Source organism: Mustelus asterias, chromosome 6, assembly GCF_964213995.1.
Source record: "Mustelus asterias chromosome 6, sMusAst1.hap1.1, whole genome shotgun sequence".
Classification (NCBI taxonomy): domain Eukaryota; kingdom Metazoa; phylum Chordata; class Chondrichthyes; order Carcharhiniformes; family Triakidae; genus Mustelus; species Mustelus asterias.
In genome coordinates this window covers 134,820,186-134,829,522 of record NC_135806.1, presented here as the reverse complement: position 1 = coordinate 134,829,522, position 9,337 = coordinate 134,820,186, and the positions used below count along the sequence as shown (strand labels likewise).

Genomic DNA, 9,337 nt, shown 5'->3' with positions numbered 1-9,337 from the left:
TCCCAAATAAAGTCATGAAAATCTGTACATGGCAATTAACTAAAACTAAACCAAAGATGTGCGGGTTAGGTTGATTGGCTATGCTAAATTGACCCTGGTGTCAGGGGGAATAGCAGGGTAAGTATGTGGGGTGACGGGGATTGGGCCTGGGTGGGTTTGTGGTCAGTGCAGACTTGATGGGCCGAATGGCCTCCGGATTCTATGATTCTTTTCGCAGTTCAACCAGGAAGGTAATACTGGTGTAACTGTATGTATTATACACGTGTAAGAGTGTGTGTGTGCGTGTGTGTGCGTGCGCGCGCGTGCGCACACAACATTCTCCCAGCGCGTACCAGAGGAAATGGTAAGTGCAGTCATATTATATATTTACTAAAGTGGTGGTGCTTTATTTAATGAGACACATCAAGACAGAGCCATGAGCTCACGTTTCAGATTCGAAAAATCCTACATTTCAGATTCGATTTACTGATCCCGCATAATATTTTCAGGCTACTCCGTGAAATGCCAGAATCTATCAAGGCAGAGCTTTAATCTACTTCAGGGGAGTACCGACGCTACCCTCTGCAGCCATGGCAATTTTCACACATTTGAATAGAAAAACCCAGCTTAAGATATACAACATTTAATTTCATTCAAGTACATGAGTTATTTGTTTTGTTGTGGGTACGTCTTTAAAGGAATCATAAAAGAAAGGTTGGTCACATCGTTATATTTCGAGGAGGGGTTTTTTTTTTGCCTGTTACGGTGGGGTGTAGGCCATGGAGAAACAAGTGTGCTTCAATGTTTAAAGCAGGCCTCTAACACACCCAGCACTGTGCCGCCATGGTGTCAGAAACACCAACAGGTTGCTGCCCTCCCAAGTCCAATGTAGGTTTGGAGTCCCGATACCAAATGATTCTGGCCATTACTGCACCTCAGGCACAGCACTGGGAGACGGGGTGGCCCTGGCCCAAAATAGTCTAAGCTGCAGACTGTAGTGAAGAGAATTTTGAAATAAAGAAAATAAAGTGTTCCTGCGCTATTACACGTGGACAAGCAGTATTGGTCAAAGGTTCGGAACTGTATGCCTACGGTCAGATCTTGGATGATTAGCTGTGGGTTCAAAAGGCGCCAATGCAGCCATGTAGAATATAGGCAGCTTGCACAGCTTGAACCACCATGAACAAGAGGTGGAGATGCCGGTGTTGGACTGGGGTGGGCACAGTAAGAAGTCTCACAACACCAGGTTGAAAGTCCAATAGGTTTACTTGGAATCACGAGCTTTCGGAGTGCTGATGAAGGAGCAGCGCTACGAAAGCTCACGATTCCAAATAAACCTGTTGGACTTTTAACCTGGTGTTGTGAGACTTCTTACTGTGCACCATGAACAAGGTGGAGAGCAGGCCACTGGTTTACTGCGTAAGTTAAAACCAGTTTCCGGCCTGGGCTAAGCAGGGGGCAACACAACCCCTGCCGCTGCTTTGGGAATCACATGTTGCAATCCTGTCCACTTCTCAGTGCAAGTTAGCCTTGGTCACAATCAAACATGCTTTGAACAGCAAGAGGAATTAAGAACGGTTGGTTACAGAGTGGAAAAGTCCTCCCGTTCGTCAATGTGTTTTCCAGTCTTATGCTACCACTTCACAGTTTCCTTCTCGAGGTTTCCTTAAAATGTCATGACTTTCTCTGGAGGGGAGGGGGAGGTGGGGAGGGGGGGGGGGGGGGGGGGGGGGGGGGGGGGGGGGGGAGAGGAGGGGGGCATGGGGGAGGCCCCTCCGTACAAATCAAGGTCCCAATCCTCTGCAATTTACAATCCAGGTCAACACCGTTACAAACCTACACCAGCCGCAACGCACAGAACCACCGCAGAACGTTACAAGACCGTACAAGTCCTCAATTACAATTTTCAGTAAATTCATTTAACCAGCAATCGGTAACGGGGTCAAAGGGGGTGTGTGTAGAAGAGGTACTATGTCGAACTGAAGCGTGAGGAGAGAATCCAGCTTTCCCCTCTCAGATAATAACACTTATAAATTATCACAATCTTCAACATTTGACATTATAGAACTTTCACTTTACATGATGATTCAAGGACCTAAAAAAAAACTCTAACCCAATAAGTTACAAGGTTTTGTCTTAATTACAGCCTCTTTGTAAACAGTTTTCAGATTTCATTACTTTGCCAGAGAATAGCTCGGGTGTTTGTGACTCAGTGAAGAGGGAAAAGAAAGTAGCTGATGACAGACTGACTGAATGACAGTGAAAGGCACAGACTGAATCTTAAGAATCACACAAACTGTACACGCTGGGGGAGTCGTGTTAGTGGTGAACATTCACTGTGCTGTTGCTGTACCTCTGGAAACTCAACACACAAAAGATGAAATTCCAAGCAGCTGATGTCTTCTGACAGAAGAATAAGGATGGAGTCTTATATCTCCATTTCAGCTCTCGGTAGGACTATTCTGCTAAATAACCGGTGCTTTAGATTGTTGTGTGTGTGTGTGCTTCACGTATACGGTGTGCACGGGCGTTTACGAAGGCTCCTCAGATGCTCTCCACAAAGCTGCCAGGGAAGAGTCCGGTTTTCCCATTCCGTTGCAGGGTGCCCTTGAACCAGCCGTCCTCGCGTTTCTTGTGCACAAATACAATGTCGCCGTCTTTTAGCTCCAGCTCAGCCTCACTCTGCGGGGGATAGGATACGACAACTCTGTACCTGCATAAAAAGAAATAAGTGTCAACCAGCAAGGCCTCAGCTGAAGCAGTGTGTTTAATTCCGGGCACGACACTTTGGGGAGGATGTCAAGACCTCGGAGAGGTTACAGAATGGAACTGGACCAGGGATTAGAGGCTTACGGTTACGTCGATAGACTGGGAGAAGCTGCAGATTATTCTCCTCAAAGAGACGGTTACGGGGATATTTGGTAGAGAAGGTCTTAGAATTTCAGTTAGATCAACTTTCATAGCATTCCTACAGTACAGAAGGCGGCCATTCGGCTCATCGGGTCTGCATCGACCACAATCCACCCAGGTCCTATCCCCAAATTTACCCTGCTAATCCCCCTGACACTCAGGGACAATTTTGGCATGGCCAATCCACCTAAATCGCACATCTTTGGACTGTGTGAGGAAACTGGGAGGCCTGGAGGAAACCCACGCAGACATGGGGAGAACATGCAAACACAGTGACCCAAGCTGGGAATCGAACCCAGGTCCCTGGAGCTGTGAGGCAGCAGTGCTAACCACTGCGCCACCGTGCCGCCCCATTCCAGAGGGCAATTGAGAGTCAACCACATCGCTGTGGATCTGGAGTCAGAGACCGGGTAAAGACGGCAGATTTCCTTCCCTTAAAGGGCATTAATGAACCCAGATGGGTTTTTATAAAAATCGATCATGGTTGCCATGGTCACCATCACTGAGACTAACTTTATATTCCAGATTTATGAGTTGAATTTAAATTCTACTAGCTGCCATGGGTGAGATTTGAACCCATGTCCCCAGAGCATTGGCCTGGGCCTCTTAATTACTGGTCTAGCTGCATTACTGCTCCGTCACCATCTCCCCTTGTGGTTTTCTCAAATGTAACACAAATTCTCATTAGACTCTGTTTGACATCTGGTATGTGACAGTGCAGAACTCCATGCGCTCAGGAGGATTGTATGGATGTTAAGATTATTAATGGTTTTCAGGGGTTTAGGTTTAGGCTGCAATATTTTACAGTGGGTTGTGACTGGCGACCCTGATTTGCTGCAACTGGATGGATCAGATTTCAACACTTGAGAATTCTTTCCAACCACTCTTTCGCACCCCACCTCCTGCGGTTCTGACAAATGCAAACTAGTTTCAAAGCAAAACCCTGCGGACGCTGGAATCCGACTCAAAAGCAGAAAATGCTGGAAAATCTCAGCAGGTCTCTCTTGGGGCAGCACGGTAGCATAGTGGTTAGCATTGCTGTTTCACAGCGCCGGGACCCGGGTTCCATTCCCCGTTTGGGTCACTGTCTGTGTGGAGTTTGCACGCTGTCCCCATGTCTGCGTGGGTTTCCTCCGGGTGCTCCAGTTTCCTCCCATAGTCTGAAAGGCGTGCTGGTTAGGTGCATCGACCTGAACAGGCACTGGACTGTGGCGACTAGGGGAATTTCACAGTTACTTCATTGCAGTGTTAATGTAAGCCTTATTTGTGACTAGTAAATGAACTTTAACTTTTTTAACTTTAACTTACAGCATGTGTGGAGAGAGAGAACAAAGCTAATGTTTCGAGTCTGGATGATTCTTTGTTTTCCTTGCACTCAATCAATGCAAGGGAGAAGCATGGGCCCAGTTTAGAAACAGCAATATGATGCGCTGCCTGGAAGGGTGGCAGCAGGGCCGATGGCAACTTTCAAAAAGGAATTGGACAAATACTTGAAAAAGAGGCATTTTCAGGAGAATGGGGAAAGAGCAGATGATAGTGCGAATGATCAGATTGCTCTTTCAATGGGATTAATGTTCTTTTGCTTTATTCCAAACCAAATCCAAATTTAATCCAATTCACGGTTCCCACAAGGGAAACAAACAAGATCCCAGTTGACAAGATGAGGCATTGCACTCCATCCTGGGCTTGATCTTGGTCTTAGCCAAAAGGCTGAGATGGCTTTGAAAAGTAGCATCAGGCAGCCCCCTGGTTAATTCTCATTGGCTACCCTGGTCACTGTCTCTACCCTAGCCTGGCGGTGTGGGGGCGGGGTGGGGGGAGGAGGAGGCAGGGGTGTGGGGGACACCCCAGCCAGGCGCCAACACATCCAAAGTGCAACAGACCAGCCTTGTCCTGGGAGAACCACCTGCACGATCACGGTTTTACCCCTGCCAGGTAAGTGTGCAGTTTCATAGAATCATAAAATCCCTACAGTGCAGGAGGAGGCCATTCAGCCCATCGAGTCTGCACCGACCACAATCCCACCCAGGCCCTATTCCCGTAACCCTGCTAATCCCCCTGACATTAGGGTCAATTTAGCGCGGCCAATCAACCTAACCCGCACACCTTTGGGCTGTGGGAGGAAACCGGAGCACCCGGAGGAAACCCACGCAGACAGTGGGGAGAATATGCAAACTTTTGCCAACGAATCCAAAATTATGGCCCAGTCGTTGAGCCGCATGCAATGGAAATAGGTGCAGAAACGCACACATCTTTACAACGACATGAACCTGGGCGGGTTGGCGAGGATGAAAGGCCAATACGGGGGATGGTGATACTCAGATCAAACCAAAATCGGGAAGAAAAATAGAAAATGCTGGAGAAACTCAGCAGGTCTGACAGCATCTGTGGAGAGTGAATGGGGCCAACGGGAAGACATTCCAGTTTACCAGCTCGTTTGCCTCAAAACATTCTGGGTGCATGAAGGAAATCACCAATTAGCAGAGAGCAAGCAATCAGTAGCCTTGTTAGCAGAGAGCTTTCCCATCCCTCTCCCAGCTGGGGTGTGTGAAAGGCAACCTCAATTCAATCAACCCCGGAGCAAAACCGGAAGCATTTCCAATTAAACACCACTTTCCAAGCTAAATCGGCTATTTTAAAGACCATGCAGATAAGGTTAAACTTTCTGCCACTTAGTTCCACTCTGCCTCATTAATCTCCCATCTGGGGTTTTTTTTGTGTTTTAATAGCATTCCAAATAAAAGCAGATTTTCACTAACTTTCTGCAAATTCACACTCATTTTTGGACATTTGTTTGCACATTTTCTCCCGCCGGCTGCCTTTTAAAATGCTGGTGGCACAGTGGTTGGCACCGCTGCCTCACAGCGCCAACGGCCCGGGTTCGATTCCCGGTCTTGGGTCACTGTTTGTGTGGAGTCTGCACATTAATAATCATAGAATAATCATAGAATCCCTACAGTGTAGGACGAGGCCATTTGACCCATCGAGTCTGCACCGACCGCAATCCCAACACAGGCCCTATCCCCATCACCCTACTTATTTACCCTGACACTAATGGGCAATTTAGCATGGCCAATGCACCTAACCCGCACATCTTTGGACTGTGGGAAGAAACCGGAGCACCCGGAGGAAACCCACACAGACATGGGGAGAACGTGCAAACCCCACACAGACAGTGACCCAATACGGGAATTGAACCCGGGTCCCTGGCGCTGTGAGGCAGCAGTGCTAACCACTGTGCCGCCCCCCCCATTCTCCCCGTGTCTGTGTGGGTTTCCTCCGGGTGTTCCGGTTTCCTCCCACGGTCCAAAGATGTGCGGGTTAGGTGCATTGGCCATGCTAAATTGACCCTGGTGGGGGATTAGCAGGGTAAATGTGTGGGGTTACGGGACTAGGGCCTGGGTAGGAATGTGGTTGGTATAGACTCGATGGGCCGAATGGACTCCTTCTGTACTGTAGGGATTCTTTGAAAAAACCCTGAAAGCACCTCCCGCAACCCCCTCCCTCCTCACCTCCACCCCAGGCTGGCTCTTTAAAATCAATACCAAAATAGACTTTATATGATCCACGATTACAGTTATACCATTTCATAAAAGCATCACCAGTGCAAGTAGCCACTTTGTCAAGCAGGTACATTCCAATACCATTAAAAAGGTGCACAATATTGCACTCACATACTGGAAGTACCAAATCAATGTCACAAAGGCTCATGGCTTATTGACTGTGAGCTGTCCCTGTCTTTCTTTCAATGAGGTGCCAAGCTGAGGTTCTGCCTCAAGTGGAGGCAAATGGTTGCATTGTACTCATCTGAAGAGCAAATGAGTTCTCCCCGGTGTGCCGACCAATACCGATCCTTCAAATAAAATCACAACAACCAGAGATGATGTGGCCACGATCACATTGTTGTTTGTGCGGCCTTGCCTTGTGCTAACTCGCTGCTGCCCTTCTCCCATTACAATGGCGGCTACCTTTCAGAAATACATTGGTGGCAATGGAGTACTTGGGAAACCATCCTGCTGAGGTTGTGGAAGGCGCTGCTTAAATTCAAGTTTTCTTTCCTCTTTCCACCCCACCCTGCTGTTTTAAGCTCTGCCGCTCATTGTCCCTGTTTGCTGAGGCACATCGCAATGCTCGCACAGCACATTCGCAGGCAGCACTCAAGCAGAGGTCCCAGCCAGTCTGTTCCCATGGAAACCCTTAGCTGAATCAAAATAAAACAAAGTTACTTGGCTTTGCAGTTGCTGCTTTTCTAATATGCCACTTGCTCAGGATGACAGCGTGGGCTCGAAGCTCTGTTCGGGGTGAGGTAGTCTCGGGGCCTGCCCCCTTACCTTACATAGAGTCATAATCATAGAGGTTTACATCATGGAAACAGGCCCTTCGGCCCAACTTGTCCGTGCTGCCCTTTTTTTAAAAAAAAAAACCCCTAAGCTAATTGCCCGCATTTGGCCCATATCCTCCTATACCCATCATACCCATGTAACTGTCTAGATGCTTTTTAAAAGATAAAATTGTACCCGCCTCTACTACTACCTCTGGCAGCTTGTTCCAGACACTCACCACCCTCTGTGTGAAAAAATTGCCCCTGTGGACACTTTTGTATCTCCCCTCTCACCTTAAGCCTATGCCCTCTAGTTTTAGACTCCCCTACCTTTGGGAAAAGATATTGACTATCTAGCTGATCTATGCCCCTCATTATTTTATAGACCTCTATAAGATCAACCCTTAGCCTCCTACGCTCCAGAGAAAAAAGTCCCAGTCTATCCAGCCTCTCCTTATAACTCAATCCATCAAGTCCTGGTAGCATCCTAGTAAATCTTTTCTGCACTCTTTCTAGTTTAATAATATCCTTTCTATAATAGGGTGACCAGAATTGCACGCAGTATTCCAAGTGTGGCCTTACCAATGTCTTGTACAACTTCAACAAGACGTCCCAACTCCTGTATTCAATGTACATAGCTGTGGTCCGGCAAATAAACTCCAAGGACCTAACATTGGGCTGAGTGCTCAGGAAGATGAAAAACAACCAATTTAGCATCAATGGAGCCCCACAAATAACCATCAGATAAATGACTAAGTAATCTGTTTCAATGGTATCGGTCACAGAATCACTGAAGAGGCCCTTTGGCCCATCGAATTTGCACCGACATGCGAGAAACAACTGACCTTCCAACCTAAACCTATTTACCAGCACGGCCCTTAGCCCTGAATGTTATGGCGTGCCAAGTACTCATCCAGTTACTTTTCAAAGGATGTGAGACTACCCGCCTCCACCACTCTCCCAGGCAGCGCATTCCAGACCCTCACCACCCTCTGAATAAAAAAACTTTTCCTCACATCCCCCCCGCAAACCTCCCGCCCTTGAACTTGTGTCGCCTCATGACTGACCCTTCAACTAAAGGGAGCAGCTGCTCCCTGTCCACCCTGTCCATGACCCTCATAATCTTGTCAAGGAGACATGCTCTTTAAATGGTAGTGAGAAATCTCTTGCATCCAGCTCCGAGGGCAGGCAAGGTCGCAATTAACTTCCCAACCCATAAGATGGAAACTCCCAGAGTGCGGCGCTCCCTCAGTGTGGCACTCTCCCAGCACTGCACTCCCTCGGTGCGGCACCTGCTAGGTGCGGCGCTCCCATGCTGTGGCACTCTCCCAGCACTGCATCCCCTCGGCGCAGTGTCCCCTCGGTGCACCGTTACCTCAGGGCGGCGCCCCTTTGGTGCGGCGCTCCCTCTATGAAGTTATAAATGTCTTCCTACCCATACTGCAATATACGAGGGGTGTGATTTACCACTCCCGCCAGCGACAGGTATCGTCACGGACAGGATGGGAAAATTTGGAGAGACTTTCGACTGTCCTTCAAATTTTCCTGTCCCGCCCGTGACGACACTTGCTGCTGGTGGGCCTGGAAAACCCAACCCAATTATTTACTGCATGTTCAGACCGACAATGACTTTCCAACCTCAGTTACGCACTGCAGCTGAAAGTACTGATGGACCATCCCTACCCCATAAAGAGGAGCACAGATTGAAGAGGGTGAGAGGACTCAGTGCTGAGAACTGAAAGGGAGGTCAAGCTGTCTTCAATTTCACGAGGACGGCACGGTGGCACAGTGGTTAGCACTGCTGCCTCACAGTGCCAGGGACCCAGGTTCAATTCCAGTCTCGGGTCACTGTCTGTGTGGAGTCTGCACATTATCCCCGTGTCTGCATGGGTTTCCTCCGGGTGCTCCGGTTTCCTGTCACAGTCCAAAAGACGTGCGGGTTTGGTTGATTGGCCGTGCTAAATTGCTCCTTCACGTTGGGGGACTAGCAGGGTAAACAGGTGGTGTTATGGGGGACAGGGCCTGGGTGGGATTGTTGTTGGTGCAGACTCAATGAACCAAATGGTCTCCTGCACTGTAGGGATTCGATGATCTCTGATTCCAATGCGAAATTCACACTCATCACCC

The 9,337-nt window shown here is 48.4% G+C and overlaps 1 protein-coding gene across 1 annotated transcript in view; it reads right to left on the bottom strand.

Moving 5' to 3' along the window:
- Nucleotides 1-374: 374 nt before the first annotated feature.
- Nucleotides 375-9,337, bottom strand: part of sh3rf1 (SH3 domain containing ring finger 1) — a 184,133-nt gene continuing 175,170 nt past the window's right edge. The window contains exon 12 of the mRNA XM_078215134.1: nt 375-2,692. Coding sequence (XP_078071260.1) covers nt 2,524-2,692 — 169 coding nt within the window. The 3' untranslated portion in view covers nt 375-2,523. The remainder of the gene's footprint in view (nt 2,693-9,337) is intronic.